The sequence below is a fragment of the Microcaecilia unicolor genome, chromosome 14 (assembly GCF_901765095.1).
Source record: "Microcaecilia unicolor chromosome 14, aMicUni1.1, whole genome shotgun sequence".
Taxonomy (NCBI): domain Eukaryota; kingdom Metazoa; phylum Chordata; class Amphibia; order Gymnophiona; family Siphonopidae; genus Microcaecilia; species Microcaecilia unicolor.
The window spans coordinates 26,062,699-26,079,764 of NC_044044.1; the positions used below are offsets into that span (position 1 = coordinate 26,062,699).

Here is a 17,066-nt window from a genome sequence, read left to right on the forward strand (position 1 = left end):
TCTTTCTGATAATGTACTGTTCCCTAAGAGAAGTAATCTTAGGTCAAGTGAAGTGAAGTTATATGGACTGTTTTGAACCTGACTCGTGCTTTGGTAGCAAGCCCTAAACAACCTAGAGTTAAGGTGTGCCTGGGCGTTTATGTTGACCTGAAGCAAGAAAATAAAAGCCCTTACTTATAAACGTTGTGCTTTGAATGTGCCTCTGTGAAAGGAACGGAGGGAGGAAGGAGTCCTGGAAGGGCCTGGAGCTGAGGCTCAAAGCAGCCAGATTGCTGTGGAGTGAGGCAGCAGCCGTGTGAAGAAGAAGGCAGCTAAGCAGGGTTCAGCCTGGATGGGTCCTGGAAGGGTGACCCAGCTACAGTTCTTACACTGGCTTTTAAAGCCCTACATTTACTGACTCCTCAATATTTAGCCAATGTTATTTTACCATATTCACCTACACGAACTCTCCGATCATTTACCAATAACAGACTAATAATTCCATCACCACAAAAGGCTAGATGGGAATCTACTAGGAATTCGGCTTTTTTCTTTCTGGCTCCCTCTCTCTGGAATTGTCTGCCTAAAACTATTAGATTGGAAGAATCGTATGTTAAGTTTCACAAACTTCTAAAAACACATCTATTTCAGAATACATTTGAAAGTAATCTGGGATGAAAAAGGGGAATATGAGCAGAATTAATATGCAGCAATCAATCATATGTTTTGCTTTTATAAACTTGTTATGAATGGATTGTCCACTGATGTTTTTATTTTTTAGAATGGATGTTTTTAGCTTGCTGTGCTTTCCTGTCAAACAAATGGAGTTCTTATATGTTATTTTAAATTTAGATTTTTTTACTGTTTAAGATGTAAACCGTTCTGGTTTGTGTATGCAATAAGAAACGGTATAGAAAATAAATAAACGATAATTAGTTTGAATACATGTGCAACATAGAAAGTAAAGACATATTTAAACAACACATAAAATCAACTAGTCTTCACCATAGAACTGGTATCCCCAACCCTCCTCACCAACCAACTGTTGCCACCATGTATTTATCTATTGAGGGGTAACTCTGTAAGAAGCTGTCCAGTTTTAGACCATAAAAAGGTGCATAAAAGGTATTCTAAACATGTTTGTGCATAGGTGTGTATTTAGGAGTAAGAATCACCCTGTCTAAAGTACCAACCATTGGAAAGGATCTGCCTTGCTTTGATGGTGCACACTTTGCTGCTGGGCATGTACAAGGGTGGAGCTTGAGTGCAAAGCTAATGTACGCATGTAAATTATAGATACTACTAGCATTTTTAGCTCATGGTAAAAATTAGCTGGCAGTAAACGCTGAGGCACCCATTATATTCCTATGGGGATCTCAGCGTTTACCGCCAGCTGATTTTTTACCTCAAACTAAAATGCTAGCACAGCTTTGTAAGAGGTCCCCATAGATACCTATGCGCCTTTATAAAATAGGCATCCAGCCCCAATAGTGTGGGTAGAATTTACGGACTTGTTAAGATAAGGTTTTGTATGTTGTTATCTTTATTGATATATTTTTATTTTACTTGAAATGTTTATCGAGCAATGATTATCCCTATCTCATTTATTTATTGACTAGACTTTGAGCCCGTAAAAACGGGCTATTATAGGAAGGGGGGGGGGGGTTGAAAGGCCCGCCCCCACCGCCGAGTTCACTGCTGCCCCTCCCCCTCCGAGTTCGCACCCCCCCCCCCCGAGCCGTCACCACCCACCTTCCTCCTTCGTTCTTCTTCTCTGCCTGCAGCTGCCTATCCCGCCCTCGTGTGACGTAACGTCGTCGAGGGCGGGACAGAGGCAGAGAAGAAGAAGGAAGGGCGATGTCAGCAGCTCAGCAGAGCTCAGTGCTGCGTTCCCGGACCCTCGCTGTTTCAATAGCGGAGCGAGGGCCCGACCGAGTAGAAGGTGGGTGGCGGCGGCGACTCGGGTGGGGGGAGCGTTAGACGGCAGTGTCCCTCCCTCAGCAATGCGCAGTACAGACCCTCTGTGTTCCGCCCCCCGTCATCACGTATTGACTTGGGGGCGGGGCAGAGAAGGTCTCTACTGCGCATTTGCGAGTGAGTACGGTCACTCGCCGTTTATATGTTTGATAGTTTACATGTACTGCATCTATCTAGGTGTTCAACAAGCAACGAGAGGGAAACCAAAGCACACAGTACAAAACGTAAAGCAAAACAGAACTAGGATAGCAAGCGGATCTTTATTATGAGACCAGACATGGGCTATGTTTCAGCATCTTCATCTGCATCAGGGGTCCTGCTCAATTCACTTAATACAAAGCTATCCAAGTTGTGGGTCATCCATCCTAATTATTCCTATCTGGATAACCACTGGGGCTCAGCTTACAAGCACTTAGTAGCCTTCTTCAATAACACTTTCAATACACTTCACTATTGGCCCAGTATACGGAACACCCAAAAAATCCGAATCACTAGGGGCCACTTTTACAAAGCGGCAGTAAACCCAATGCAGACTTACCGCTCGCCGAAAAGGAAGTACCGATGGGCTACCACAGCAGCCCAGCGGTACTTCCCACCCTCCCAGTACGCCATCACATCCAGCGCTACAAAATTATTGCCTGGTTACTGCAGGGTTAGCGTAGGAGCCCTTACCTCCACCTCAAGTTCTTGACTTGCCATGAGGCCATTTCCTGCAGAAAAGCAAAACCTACCTTTTGACCGGCAAAAAAGGGGGCCTCAGCGCATGTCAGAAACATGCGCCTCGCCAGCGCAGGCCCATTTTTGCCGTAGCTTGGTAAAAGGGTCCCCAGATAAATAAACAAGTGGCCATGTTTGGATACGCCCATGTTCTCTGCCACTTACACTAGTATTCTGTCAAGAAAAGTAGATGCCTACTGTTCTTTAGAAAATACTCTTAAAATACCATAACCAGCATCTATAGAAGGTGGTGCTCTATTATAAAATTACCTTCTTATATTATAAGGCAATCCAGATAAAATGCCATAATGGCAGAGCTCCAGAGAGGAGGAAGAGCAGGAGATAGGTCATAATGCAGAAAGCTCAAACAAAGGCACCAGTATTCAGGGCATCTTTTACTAAGGCGCGCTCACGTTTTTAGTGCACGCCTACAATTCTGGGCACGCTAAACGTTAGAGACGCCCATAGGAACACATCGGCGTCTCTAACGTTTTATGCACCTACAATTTTAGCATGCGTCAAAAACGTGAGCGCGCCTTAGTGGAAGACCCCCCTAAATGTGATTCATCTAGACAAATTATTACTGGTGAAAATGTGTCCTATGAAAATTTAACTGGATAAGCATGAAAGAAGACTATGGGTATTGCAGGAGCAGGGTTTAAAATTAACTGGATAGAAGTCACACGAGCTGGATCTCTATTTCTATCAGGCCTAAAAGATTCAGATACAAATATCTGGATATCTTAAAACCGCTATATTTAGAGGTACCAAAATATCTGGATATTTCAAAGAACATATGGTTAAAGATACCCAGATTTTCCAGATATCTTTAATTGGATATACTCAACTGAATATCAGTCCTAAGAAATTTTGGAGAAATGTGTTTGCCCCCTTGACCTGACCTTTATGCTCTCCTTTCATTGCACATGGTTCGTCTCCAGGCTTCTTTCATTTCATTACTTCTAAGGCAGTAAATAATGGGATTCAGGAGGGGAGTGATACTGGTATAGGACAGCGATACCAACTTGTTGGAGTCAAATGAGTAGATGGCTTTTGGTCTGGCATATATAAATATTGTTGTCCCAAAGAATATAATGACGACAGTTAGATGAGAGCCACAGGTAGAGAAAGCCTTCTTCTTCCCATTAGTGGTTGGGATTCTCAGCACAGATTTTATAATACAGATATATGATGTTAATATAAATATGAGAGGAAATATTGTTATTATCACTGCAAAGATAAAGTCCACCAGTTCTGCTTTTCCTTTATCCGAACAAGATAAGTTTAAGAGTGGAGAGACATCACAGAAATAATGATTAATGACATTGGAACGGCACACATCCACCCCAGATATGAAGTACACCTTAAACACAGCGATAGTGAAGCCACTGATCCAAGATGCAATGGCTGCTTGCAAACAAAGATGGCTGGTCATGATCACCGGATAGCGCAGAGGGTTGCAAATGGCCACGTAGCGGTCGAAGGCCATCACGGCCAGGAGGACGCATTCAGTGCAAGCCAGGCCAAGAAAAAAATATAACTGGGTCATACAAGCAACAAAGGAAATGGTTTTATCATGTGCTAAGAAGTTGGCCAACATCTTTGGCACTATGACTGTGACATACCACATCTCCAAGAAGGCCAGGTTACCTAGGAAGAAGTACATAGGTTTGTGAAGTTGGGAGTTTAACCAAATTAATAAGATGATAATGGCATTTGATGTCAGCGTCAATAGGTAGCTGATCAGAAAGAGCACGAAGAGAAGGATTTGCATGTCTGGAGATACAGGAAACCCAAGAAGGATGAACTCTTTGAATGTGGTGCTATTTCTTCTAACCATCTTCGCTTTATTTCATTTCTGAGGAAACATAAGAAAACATGAGAAACTGATGTTAACTGGTTGACTGAGGGAAGCAAACTTTAAAGGGAGTGAATTGTTATATATTTGAAAAGATGCTATGAACAGCAGCAATCATCACAGAAAGGAGACATGGCAAACCAACTTGCATGGAGTAGTAATACCTTTGCTTCCGACTCCCAAAGGAGGCAAAGTCAACCGGTAGAGGTAGGGCTTTTGTACTACAGGTATAAATGGACGGAGGTAACAAGATAACTAACATGGATGGCAAACTGATATAGCTACATATCCCAACTAAGGACAAGCTTATCTGTCTCCTACAAGTTGTCCAGTTTAAATGGCTGACAGCTGGTAGCTATACTGAGCAGGAAATGGTAAGGGCAAACATATGTGATGATTTGAGACAGAACAGTATAGACAGTCAGGTTTGTCTGACTGACAGCTGGGGGATATCCTAAGCTAATTTATTTATGAATTTATTAAACATTTCTTAACCGTATTTATTAAAATGTCTTAACAGTCTTCTGTATGCTAGTGCAAACACTAACCTTAGCACACTTAACTTACTGTAACGGGATATATGTAGGATGTAAAGATCAAGTCCTAAGAAAATTACAAACAGCATAAAACACCACAGCTACGACGGAGCCACTCCACCACTCATGGCCTTACACTGGCTCCCAGTCAAAGCAAGAATATCCTTCCAAATATGTACACTAGCAACAGTGCGTTCTTTCTAGCAAAAAAGGTGCCGGTACTCAAATGCTAGGCCACCCTTCAGGGGTGGGGTGATCACTGAGGGACCCACCCCACAACAGTCAGGCTCCCTTCAACCAGTCACATAATCAATGACAAGGCAGAATTGGTGTGTAGAGCCTGAGCTCTTTCATTAAAACTTGGGGTCCATGGGCCAATTTTAGCAAACAATGGAAAAGGTGCCGGTACTCAGTGCCCCCAAGTACCCCCTCAAAAAAAGCCCTGACTAGCATAGAAAATCCTATTCGATCTAGCGCCGAGTTAAACGGCAGAACTAATAACCTTACCGATACAAAACATAAGCGTGGAATCGAGAAATTACCTCACACTACGCTTCCCTGATTGCAAGGGACTAAGGGACCCTTTTGCTAAGCCGTGTAAGCATCTACGTGTACCCAATGTGCGTCAAAATGGAGTTACCACATGGCTATTGCATGGCCCTTGCGGTAATTTCATTTTTGGGGCACATCCGCTACACGCGCCCCCAAAAATATTTTTTTTATTTCCTGGCGCGCATAGGTTATTACCGCGTGAGACTTTACTGCTAGGTCAATGGCTGGCGGTAAGGTCTCAGACCCAAAATGGACGTGCGGCAATTTTGATTTCGCTGCACGTCCATGTTCAGCAAAAACGTTTAAAAGTCCTTTTCTACGGGCACACTGAAAAACGGATTGGCGCACGCCCAAAACCCACGCCTACATTACCACAAGCCATTTTTTTCAGCGCACCTTAGTAAAAGGACCCCTAAGATACATGTCAACTTACTCATCAAGCTTCACATACCAAAAACCTTAAGAAGCATAAATCACAACTTGATTATATCACCCCTCAGCCGCCTTTTCTCCAAGCTGAAGAGCCCTAACCTTCTTAGCCTTTCCTCATAGGGAATTCGTTCCATTCCCTTAATCATTTTCATCGCCCTTCTCTGCACCTTCTCTAATTCCTTTATATCTTTTTTGAGATGTGGCGACCAGAATTGGACACAATACTCGAGGTGCGGTCACACCATGGAGCGATACAACGCTTGCTAAAAACACCAGTATGCCTTAGTAAAAGACCCCTTTAAAGATTTATATGGTTTCTGCTCCCCATACATACAATCTGACCTTTTGTAGTGAGAAATAAGGTTTTCTCTCCACTTTTGGTTGTTTTGGCTTTTGGTCTATTACAGTGGATTTTTTTCTCAAATTTTTGTTTCTTTACTATTGGTCTCCATTTCTCAGTGCTATAATACAGCCCCTTATTCATTCGCAACCCTTCTCTTTGCAGGTTTCCATGAAATAATTCAGTTAGTATGCCACAATATTTATTGATATCCCTATGTCTTCGAGAAAAATTCTAAGATCCAAACACACATCTCATTGGGCAGACGACCCTGAAGTTTAATCACCCCTACCAATAAAGTTCATCTTCATTATATCCGATTTGTAATTTACCTGCTTGTATGTTCAAGTCAAGTTTTCCACTCCACATCACCTTACCCTGTGTACAGTTGGCAGATCCAAATATTGACTTCTCGTTATGACAGCAGTCATGTTCTTGAATGAATGCTAAAAAAAAGGTATCCAAAAAGATCTACCATGTACGTTTTACAGGTCACAGACACTGAATTTTCAAGGTTGACTTCAAAATGAAGATGACCAAATAATGCAACTGGGAAAGAAAACTGTGAAGAGCCCTATCCGACTAGCATCTTTTTGTTTTCCCCCCTCCTTGTTATAAGGAAAGTTCATACTGTAAGTCTGATATTATTCCAAGAGTTGAGGTCCCTCGTGCATGGTTGCAAGTTGTAATGGTCTGAGTTATTGCCAGAGGTCTGTACTGCAGGGAGAGGTATGTGTGTCTGGGGTAACATTCACACCTGTCCTCAGCTTCACTATCAAATCTGCTGACAAATAATATGAGAACATAATCAAATCCTGTAAAAATAATCATTTATTGCTGTGTGGCAGGATGAATAACAGAAGCAAAGATATCATTATTTCTTAACAGCAGTCTCCTTATGGAATCCTGCATTTACACAATTAACACATTCCCTAACAACCAAAGAATTGCAAAGCCTAGCTAACATTTCTTAGAACTAAGGAAATTCATTTATTTATCCCCAATCTAGAAAAGAAATTAAAAAATAAATAAAACTCTTACTACTTTTGTGGTAGCCAAAATTTATTTCTTTATTTATTTGTTACATTTATACCCCACATTTTCCCACCTATTTGCAGGCTCAATGTGGCTTACATAGAGGGGCAGAATCGAACGGAAACGTCTATCTCCATGGGCGTTTATCTCCGAGAACGGGTCCGTGAAGGGGCGGACCGAAGCGTATTTTCGAAAAACATGGACGTTTATCTTTTTTTTGAGCTGGGCGTTTTTGTTTTTCAGCGATAATGGAAACCGAAAGCGCCCAGCTCAAAAACGAATAACTCCAAGGCATTTATTCGTGGGAGGGGCCAGGATTCGAGGTGCACTGGTCCCCCTCACATGCCAGGACACCAACCGGGCACCCTAGGGGGCACTTTTACAAAAAAAAAAAAAAAGGTAAAAGAGCTCCCAGGTGCATAGCACCCTTCCCTTGGGTGTTGAGCCCCCCAAATCCCCCTCAAAACCCACTGCCCACAGGTCTACACCATTACTATAGCCCTAAGGGGTGAAGGGGGGCACCTACATGTGGGTACAGTGGGTTTGGGGGGTTGGACGACTAATAAGCATTAAGCAGCACAATTGTAACAGGTAGGGGGGGATGGGCCTGGGTCCACCTGCCTGAAGTCCACTGCACCCTCTAACAACTGCTCCAGGGACCTGCATACTGCTGCCAGGGAGGTGGGTATGACATTTGAGGGTGAAAATAAAAAGTTGTGAAATGGCATATTTTGTGGTGGGAGGGGTTTGTGACCACTGGGGGAGTCAGGGGAGGTCATCCCCGATTCCCTCCAGTGGTCATCTGGTCATTTAGGGCACTTTTTGGGGCCTTATTCGTGGAAAAACAGGGTCCAGGAAAAGTGCCCTAAATTCTCGCTAAAAACGCATATTTTTTTTCAATTATCGGCGAAAGGCGCCCATCTCTGATCGGCCGATAACCACGCCCCAGTTCTGCCTTCACCACGCCTTCGACACGCCCCCATCAACTTTGTCCGCATCCGTGACGGAGTGCAGTTGAAAACGTCCAAATTCGGCTTTCGATTATACCGCTTTATTCGTTTTTGTGAGATAAACTTCTGTCTCCCGATTTGGGTCACAATATAGGCATTTTTCTATTTCGATTATAAGCAGGATAGTACCGTAAAGGTGATTGCCTTTATTATTATTATTATTGTTATTAGCATTTGTATAGCGCTACCAGACGCACGCAGCGCTGAACATCTGGCACAAAGAGACAGTCCCTGCTCAAAAGAGCTTACAATCTAAATAATACAGACAGACAAGACGGTTATGGGTGATGAAAACTAATGGGTAATGAAGTGATAGGTGATAAAGAGTAATGGGTGAGAAGGAAGGAAGGGACAAGGGGAGGGCAAATGAGTAGTGGCTAGGAGCCAAAAGCAGCAGTGAAAAGGTGGGTTTTCAGCATAGATTTGAAAACAGGTAGAGACGGAGCTAGACGTATAGGTCCAGGAAGTCTATTCCAGGCATAAGGTGCCGCGAGAGAAAAGGAGCGAAGCCTGGAGTTAGCAGTGGAGGAGAAGGGGGACGACAAGAGAGATTTGTCCAGTGAGCGGAGTTCACGGGGAGGAATGTAGGGAGAGATGAGAGTGGAGACATAATGGAGGGCTGATAACAAATAACAAATACAAGGTTGTGTTATGGACACAGGTAGAAGTGTTTGAGGCGTCATGGGGTCAAGGATAATAAATTGTCCAGTACGATCATTGATTATCTTGTGTTCCTGGGTGTGGGGATTTATGCCAGCTTCCAATATGGAAGGCAGCTGATCGTAACAGAAGTACTTTGGGCTCTTCCTTACTAAGCCACGGTAGGCTCTACATGCACGTGCCCAAACGAGACTGCCGCCAGGCCAGCGTGCCCTCTTGGCGGTAATTTCAGATTTGGTGGGCGCCCATAAGGCGTGGATGAATTATTTATTTATTTCCTCCTACATGCACCGGTAATCAAGCATTTGGCGTGTGCCAACCGGTCAACGCAGGTGTAGCGCGTGAGCCTTTACCGCTAGATCAGTGGGTGGCGTTAAGGGCTCAGGCCGGTTTTGGGCACATGCTGGTTTCATATTTTACCATAGGCCCTTTTCCCGTCCCATCTTTTTTTAAAAGCCATTTTTTGTAGATGTGGTAAAAACTGGCCCAGCGAGCGCCCAATACATGCGCCAACAATACCGCGGACCACTTTTTACCGCAGCTTAATAAAAGGGCCCCTTTATCTCCTACATTGGTTCTAGCTAGGGTTACCGTATTTTGTCCCCCAAAAAGGAGGACACATGCCCTGCCCCCTTTCACACCCTACCCCGCCCCCTTTCACGCCCTCGCTCCACCCCCTGTCACATTTTTCCATACCCCTGTCACACACCCCATCACTCCCCCTCCCCTTACTTACTACTGCCCTGGTGGTCTAGTGACCTATTCTGCCTTCGGGGCAGGAAAGAGCCCCCCTCTTTCCTGCCCGGAGCGCGGCCCTGCATACATCCTTCCTGTTGTTGATCTCGGCGCCGAGAGTTGAAGTCTCGCGAGGTCACTTCAACTCTCGGCAGCCATTTTGAATCGCTGCCGAGATCAGGAACAGGAAGGATGCATGCAGGGCAGCGCTCCGGGCAGGAAAGAGGGGGGCTCTTTCCTGCCCCGAAGGCAGAATAGGTCACTAGACCACCAGGGCAGTAGTAAGTAAGGGGAGGGGAGGCTAGCAATCTGCCTGTTTGTCCAGATTTCTGGACAAACGGGCGGGCCATCCTGGCCCACCCGCCAGCCTGCCCGTTTGTCCAGAAATCCGGACAAACGGGCAGATTGGAAAAACCCGCCCAGTTGCCCGGACATGTCCTCAAAAAGAGGACATGTCCGGGTAAATCCGGACATATGGTAACCCTATTTCTTGCTGACCTGAAGATATGTGGAGGAGTAGGCCAAAGAAATACGATGTCCAGGAAATTTTCTGAATGCTATAGTGTTCTGCCTAGAAACAGTACAGAATCTGTCTTGGACTCTTGGGCAGAGGCCTGTGGGAACAGGATAGCAGAAAGGCCAAACTTGTGGCAGAAAAGCAGTGAGGTCTTCTCTTCTGCCAAGCAATTAGTAGTAACAGTCTCTCTCTCTCTCCATTGTCAGTGCCATGCACACATGGCTGAATACTGTAAGAAGCCTCTCTGATCGAATGGAGTGGAGCTCACCGATGGCAGGCACTGCAAATCAGGCATTTATATCACATCATATCTTATACTGTGTTTATCTTGTTGGGCGGGCTAGATGGGCCGTAACAGGTCTTTATCTGCCGTCACCATCGACTATATTTTCAATCACGTGCACAGCATCCTCGGCGATGCCAGACAAAAGCAAGCTGAGGAAAGCAAGGGTACCAGGGCAGGCTGAAGATGAGGGCAACACTGCTCCATCACAGCTGGTCTGATGACTCAGAAAGCTCCTAGCCCAAGCCTCACCAAGAATGAACAATACCACTTTATTTCTTCACACTCTGGGAGCTGGACAAGACTTCACGGTAACGGGTTCAGAGTGCTTGGCAATTGAATTCATGATGGTTTGATTATGACAACGTATAGGCACACAAAATATTGGTCGGGACTTTCTTGTGAAACTGAGGACTCCATCATCAGTAGCAGCATCTCTACCCAGGTGTAGGCTGCTGGCCAGTGCCAGCAAGTGATTTTCAGCAGCATTTTCAGGAAACAGTGCAATCTGGAGAGCACTGGGGCAGTCTGTAATGATTTTCAGTGGCAGAGGCAGTCTCCAGAGTTCACTAGTTTGCAGCAGTGTTCATTTTGCTAACCAGATAAATATCTAACTTTATCTAGTTAGCAATCTGGATAGCGGGATAAAACACTGACCACTCTGGTTGAACATTGACCTGATAGAATTTGACAGTAGATAAGGAATGTACAGCCTACCAAGTCTATCCAATTAAATTCCTGGTATAATGTTATAGCGACCATTTCATCCCTGGCTTGCTACAGGTCTTCTGAACTCTTTTCCAATATATCTTGAACGCTCTTATTTCGCTTCCATCTGTTTTCTCTGGAAGACTATCCCATGGCAAAGACATATTTTTTGAGATTGCATTGGACTGTACTCTCTTGAGCCCTCATATGATCTAGAACTTTTTTCCCCCTCAAAAATGCTTGTTTGCTGTATATTGGATATGCATTTGAGTATTTCGAATATCTTCATAGCGTGTTCATCTTTCTTCTCCTCTAGATTATGTATGTTTATGTATGTATTTATTTATTCATTCATTTTTATATTTAATTATATTTATGAAGAAATTCACCCAAGGCAATAGTTTGACGTGAGACTATTTACATTATTATAACAACAGTAAACTAACCAAATGTCAGCATGATACACAATTAGAACAATGAGATAAATCTGCAGATGGGCAAATTAATTTATAGCAATTATAATATGGTACGCTGTCAGTAAAGCACACATTAAAACAGCACAGTAAAACATTCATATAACAGAAATATGAATTGTGTGAAGAGGGGAAAAAAATCCTCAAATACCCAGAAAAGCAGCCAGACACCAAGAAAATGTGGCTGAAAGATACTGATTTTCTGCCAGTGGTGAGCAGCACGGTTAAAGCCTGCCAACTGATGCTGGACCATTTCCAGCGAGCGCCGTTGAGTTATCCAGTTTCATTTTTGGCTGCCAGCCAATAACCAGTTACGTTGGTATTCAGCGCTAACCAGCCATTGGCTAGCGTATAAAGGTAGAACAGCTATTTATGAAGTCCTATTTATGCAATACTCCTGCCCAGAACCCTCTCAAGATAGCCAGCTCCAGGTTACACGCTAACCAGTTTTCTCCCATTGAATATTCACAGATAGCCAATTATGTGCGATTTAACTGGTCAGCGGCCATTGCCAACTGGTGTAATACAAGTGAATTTTAAAGATTGTTTTTCAACTCTGTCTTGACCGACCAGTGCACTCGGGGTCTGTATTGTTGATTAGAAGTAACTCTGTTTAAAAATGATTGTTTAACTTTGAGTGTGTGAAAATAAGTTGGAATGCAGAAGATAAGACACAGCTCTAATTAATTTGGTATGTGAAGGGGAGGATGGCGCTTGCTTTCCAGGTCCAGCCTGGCCACCTGGAGTTGGAGAGCATGTGACCACGTTCCCACAGTATGGCTTGTTTACCTAAACAGAGAAGCATTCTGTAATTTTCCTTAGCTCTGATTATGAATTCTAAGCCTTAAAAAACGGGGAGTTTCTTTCAGTGAAAGGGGGGCTTATCTGTGAGTGGACGCAATGTGCAGAGGATCTGTTCCTGGTCAAAGAAGCTCCTGGCTCTCGCTGTGAACCGGGCCCCCCCCCCAGCTGATGTTAAGAGCCTGGATGATGTAAGGACCAGTGATGTTGTATGCATAGTGTAATGATTGTTTGCTTCTTTTCCTGGTCTAAGAACTCTTAGCATTGCTTAGATGTAGAGGCCAGTGATGTAATGATTGTGTGTATATAGTTAACCATTGTATATATCTTAATCTTTGTAGATTTTAGTTCCTCTAATAAAGGTTACATTTATCTAATACGAATCCAAAAGAATCCACAGTAATTATTGAGTAGTCTGTGTCAGTGAGAGAGGCTGTAAATTCATAGCAGTACAGCTGGTTAAATCGCTTTGATTATTGGGCACCATGTAACTTCATTTCTTATGTACAGTAGTTTCCTATAGCCTATAATAATCTGTAATGTTCAATAATGTACTCCTCCAATAGAAATTCTCGTAACAAATATTGTCATAAACATGGGCAAATGTCCATACCAAAGAAGGAAAATGAGCACAGTTCATCCATAAGATGATATAATCTTAGTATTGAAAGAGTTCAGCTCCCGGTGAATTTCACAGGACTTTACGTTCTCAAGTAATGACTTTTTGACACCAGTTGGGCAGAATTTAATGAGTACTGCTGCCCTTCTCTGGAAAGACATTGACCTTTGCCACTAATCTCTTCAAGGCCTCCTTCACTTCCTTATTTCTCAGGCAGTAGATTATAGGATTTAAGAATGGTGTTATGATCGTATAAACAACTGAGACCATTTTATTGGAATTGAAAGAGCTTATCCGCCTGGGCCTCGCATACATGAAAATTGTAGCTGAGTAGAACATAGCCACCACAGCAAAATGAGAAGCACAGGTGGAGAAAGCCTTTTTCCGCCCCTTAGCAGTTGGGATTTTTAAGATAGTCATGAGTATGCATGCGTAGGATGCGATGGTGGCAAATAGAGGGATCAACAGGATGACGAGTGCCAAGATAAAGTCCACCAGTTCTGCAAGAGTCCTATCACTGCAGGCCAAGTTCAAGAGAGGTGAGATGTCACAATAGAAGTGGTTGATTATGTTTTTTTGACAGAAGGCCAACCTCGATATGTAGTAAACTTTGACCAAGGAGATCAAGAAGCCGCTGAGCCATGAGCTGGTAGCCAGCTGGAGACAGAGTCGTTGGCTCATCACAGTGGTATACCGTAGTGGATTGCAAATCGCAACATAACGATCAAAGGCCATGACTGCTAGGAGAACGCATTCTGTGCAGACCAAGGCAATAAAAAAGTACAGCTGTGTCATGCAAGCAGTGATAGAAATGGTTTCCTTTTCTGACATTAAGATGGCCAGTAGCTTGGGGACTGTAACAGTCATATACCACATTTCCAAGAAAGATAAGTTCCCCAGAAAAAAGTACATGGGTTTGTGGAGCTGGTAGTTCACCTTAATGATGACAATGATAACAATATTTTCCAGAAGTGTCAGTAGGTAACCAATAAGGAAGAGTATGAAGAAGAACACCTGAAGCTCAGGGACAGTTGGGAACCCCAAGAGAATGAATTCAGTCACCTTGGTCTGATTTCCGTTCTCCATGAGTAAGGGATATGGAGTTTTCACTAATCTGAAATTAAAACAGTGGTTAGGGATCATGCTTTCTGGAGTAACAAAGAAACCATTCAGTTATAAGCTGAGATCTAAAGAAATAATGACAAATGGATTATGACCAATTTAACGTATCACAAAATTACAGTATGGTGAAAAGGCAATTAATGTGATTGTGTGGGAAAACATTCAACTATGAGACAGGAAAAAGTAATGTTCCCTCTAAGGAGAAAAACAGTCTTCCATTCACATTCTTACCATCAAGGGTGGTGCAACAATATCACAGTTTCAATCATGAGAGTAAGGCGAGTTCTGCTGGATTTCATGGGGACCTGCTTATCCCTGGCAATTGAAGCCATGATATTTTTGCATCACACCCCCTGGTAGGAAAACGGGTAGAGAACTCCCTCAAAATTGAGAGGGAATATTGTGAGAAAGCTGGGGGCATAGATCTGCCACTGATTCTTGGTATGACCATGCACATCACTTTCAGGGGCATTTTCGATAGAGAAGGGCGTCCATCTTCTGACACAAATTTGTGTCAGATCAGGAGATGGGCGTCCTTCTCTCAGGGTTGCCCAAATCAGCATAATCGAAAGCTGATTTTGGTCATCCTCAACTGCTTTATGTCGCGGGGATGACCAAAGTTCCCAGGGGCGTGTCGGCACTGTACCGAAGGCGGGACAGGGGCGTGCTTAACAGATGGATGTCCTCAGCCAAGAATGGAAAAAAGAAGGGCGTCCCTGACGAGCATTTGGCCGACTTTACTTGGTCCCTTTTGTTTCACGACCAAGCCTCGAAAAGGTGCCCAAACTGACCAGATGACCACCGGAGGGAATCAGGGATCACCTCCCCTTACTATCACAGTAGTCACCAACCCCCTCCCACCCAAAAAAAAAATTTTTTATCAGTTTTTGCCAGCCTCTATGCAAGCCTCAAATGTGATACCCAGCTCCCTGACAGCAGTATGCAGGTCCCTGGAGCAGTTTTTAGTGGGTGCAGTGCACTTCAGGCAGGTGGACCCAGGCCCATCCCCCCCTACCTGTTACACTTGTGGTGGTACATGTGAGCCCTCCAAAACCCACCTGAAACCCACATGTAGGTGTCCCCCTTCACCCATAAGCGCTATGGTAGTGGTGTACAGTTGTGGGGAGTGGGTTTGGCAGTTTTGGGGGGGCTAAGCACACAAGGGAAGGGAGCTGTGGACTTGGAAGCAATTTAGGAAGTTCACTGCAGTGCCCCCTAGGGTGCCCAGTTGGTGTCCTGGCATGTCAGGGGGACCAGTGCAGTACGAATGCATTATATGAACACATTGGAAATGGCTAGCCTTCTTTTATTGTGATCCACACAGAGCCCTTTGTTGATTTGTAGTAGAATATACGTATTTCACTGTTATATTATGTTTATTGGTTTGGCTATGTTAGAATCAAAAAGGAAAAACTTACATTAACCAAAACATAGTCTATAAAGAAAGGGTGTGACATGAGAACTGATCTAGAATGAAACTCTGCTGCCCCCTCCACCCCTAGAAGCAGGGCGATGGGGAAGGGGTGCATGACCAAAATCCAAGGAACCTCTAAGTTGACTCACATTCCAATGTAATGCCTGGTTCTGCTAAATGGGATGAGAATGACCTAGAGATGGATGTTCATTTGAAATTTTTTAACAAAATGCTTTATCTGCAACTTGGTTATTGACCCTTATTTTCTAAAAATACAGCGACAGACAGCACTAAAACCAGAAATTCAATTTGCAGGCTTCGGCATTGAATTTCTGGTATTTTTAATGCTGCCCAGTACATGACTGATTACGTTAATATTCAGATTTAACCAGCCATGGGTTAGCGCATAAAGATAGGATAACAATTTATGCAGTAATCTTTATGCGCTAAACCTGGCTAGTTAGGTTTGACTATTGGGACCTAACCGGACTCCACTCCCACTACACTTCTGGAATACCCGCGATATAGCTGGTTTTAAGATCGGCGCTAATGGGTCGTTTTTAGTAAGGATGATTGGTTAAGTGCCTCTGAAAATGACCGGATGGTTGCAACCAAGCAAGTTAACTGGACAGCAGGCCATTTCCAGCCAGTTAACTCACTCTGAATATTGGCTGGTCAGTTTTTCTCTTACCTGTTCCGGTCCAGTTGCAAATTAAGTGTCCAATAGAGGTAGAGGAAGGCTTCTACCCAGTTATTGCTGTCCAGGTTATTCATAGATTTTCAGTGGCACACAATGCCATTAAAAATCTGGACAAACTGCTGTAGCACATAGGATCATAAGATCAGCCATACTGTTTCCAACAGTGGCCAATCCAGGTTACAGCTACCTGGCAGAAATCCAAATAGCAGCAACATTCCAGAACCTCAGAGAGTAACAAGGTTCCAGAATCTCAACGAACAGCAGAATTCCAGGCAGAATCTGAAAGTAGCAACATTGTACCTGGCAGAAACCCAAATAGTAGCAACATTCCAGAACCTCAAAGAGTAACAAGGTTCCAGAATCTCAACAAATAGCAGGATTCCAGGCAGAATCTCAAAGTAGCAACATTGTTCCTGGCAGAAACCCAAATAAAAGCAACATTCCATGCTACCAATCCCAGGACAAGCACTGACTTTCACCATGTCTGTCTCAATAGCAGACTATGTACTTTTCCTCCAGGAACTCATCTAAACCTTTTCTAAACCCTATCCAATTAGTGCCAGGGGTGGACTCTGGCTAGAGCTGGGAAATACCAGAG

General features: G+C 43.8%; 2 protein-coding genes across 2 annotated transcripts; both read right to left on the minus strand.

The window, feature by feature from the left end:
• Positions 1 to 3,577: 3,577 nt before the first annotated feature.
• LOC115457207 (olfactory receptor 6-like) lies at positions 3,578 to 4,513 on the minus strand. Its single transcript, XM_030186632.1, has one exon. The coding sequence runs from the start codon at positions 4,511 to 4,513 to the stop codon at positions 3,578 to 3,580; it is 936 nt and encodes a 311-aa protein (XP_030042492.1).
• Positions 4,514 to 12,861: 8,348 nt separating this feature from the next.
• LOC115457831 (olfactory receptor 6B1-like) lies at positions 12,862 to 14,318 on the minus strand. Its single transcript, XM_030187469.1, has 2 exons — positions 13,409 to 14,318; positions 12,862 to 12,893 (listed from the first exon to the last, which is right to left on the minus strand). The coding sequence occupies exons 1-2, from the start codon at positions 14,316 to 14,318 to the stop codon at positions 12,862 to 12,864; spliced, it is 942 nt and encodes a 313-aa protein (XP_030043329.1).
• Between the last annotated feature and the right edge of the window lie 2,748 nt (positions 14,319 to 17,066).

What these genes read in the sequence shown, in the direction of transcription:
- LOC115457831 (XM_030187469.1), bottom strand. Translation starts at nt 14,318, where the DNA reads ATGGAGAACGGAAATCAGACCAAGGTGACTGAATTCATTCTCTTGGGG. An exon ending in GAAGGAGGCCTTGAAGAGAT is followed by an intron (nt 12,894 to 13,408) that starts TAGTGGCAAAGG and finishes TACATCACTGGC; the next exon opens with CTCTACATCTAAGCAATGCT.
- LOC115457207 (XM_030186632.1), bottom strand. Translation starts at nt 4,513, where the DNA reads ATGGTTAGAAGAAATAGCACCACATTCAAAGAGTTCATCCTTCTTGGG.